The sequence below is a fragment of the Mya arenaria genome, chromosome 13 (genome assembly GCF_026914265.1).
Source record: "Mya arenaria isolate MELC-2E11 chromosome 13, ASM2691426v1".
Classification (NCBI taxonomy): Eukaryota; Metazoa; Mollusca; class Bivalvia; order Myida; family Myidae; genus Mya; species Mya arenaria.
In genome coordinates, this window is record NC_069134.1 from 64,235,112 (window position 1) to 64,235,852 (window position 741).

The 741-nt window shown below is 49.8% G+C and overlaps 1 protein-coding gene across 1 annotated transcript; it reads right to left on the reverse strand.

The window, feature by feature from the left end:
• LOC128215459 (uncharacterized) lies at positions 1-741 on the reverse strand. The gene has a single exon (XM_052922143.1). The coding sequence runs from the start codon at positions 739-741 to the stop codon at positions 1-3; it is 741 nt and encodes a 246-aa protein (XP_052778103.1).

Consider the following 741-nt stretch of genomic DNA (forward strand, 5'->3'; position numbering starts at 1 on the left):
CTACAGCCGCACCTGCTCGCCGTCCACGTACAGGGTGTCATACGCAATCCATGCTCGCTTGCCCTCTTTCCTGGCGTCCTTCATCATGGGTACCAGCCTGCGTCGTTTATCTAGCACTTCCGGTGGGAACTGTTCGTACATTTGGCATCCCGTCCCAGCCAAATGTTTCCACTCCCGCCGAACTACCTCCCTGTCCTTGAAAAATGTAAACTTTGCAACGATGTTTCGCACTTTACCCTGTCTTGGTTGTCCCGGGGAGCGGTGGACGCGCTCAAAGCGAATAGACTCAGCCGTCTCTTTCGCGATCTTGAGGGTCTCCTGCATGTGTATACGAAGTTTGTTTTCGGTGACGTCGGCTGGCTCGTTTCCTGAAGAGTTATCTTCGGGAACATTGGTGAACACCAAATTATTTCTCATTGACTGCGATTTTAAGTACGCAACGTCGTCCCGAAGCTCCTTACGTTGTTTTTCCAACACATTCACCCTGTCCGCCATAATCCCCGCCTCAACGTCAACCGACTCAACTTTGTCCTCGAGCTTGTTCACGCGTTCGTCTGTACGCTTGACACGGTCCTCGAGTGCTATCCATATTTTTCTTAACTCCCTTTCAAAGTCCGTAACCTTAAGTTCAAGGGTTTCAATTTTATTCAATTTATTTTCCATGACGGTTAATTTATCGCCCATCGCCCTCATACAGTCTAGCAGGTCTTTGTTTGTGGGTTCTCTGCCGCCTTCCGCCAT

Coding starts and splice junctions, on each gene's coding strand:
- LOC128215459 (XM_052922143.1), bottom strand. CDS start 741: ATGGCGGAAGGCGGCAGAGAACCCACAAACAAAGACCTGCTAGACTGT.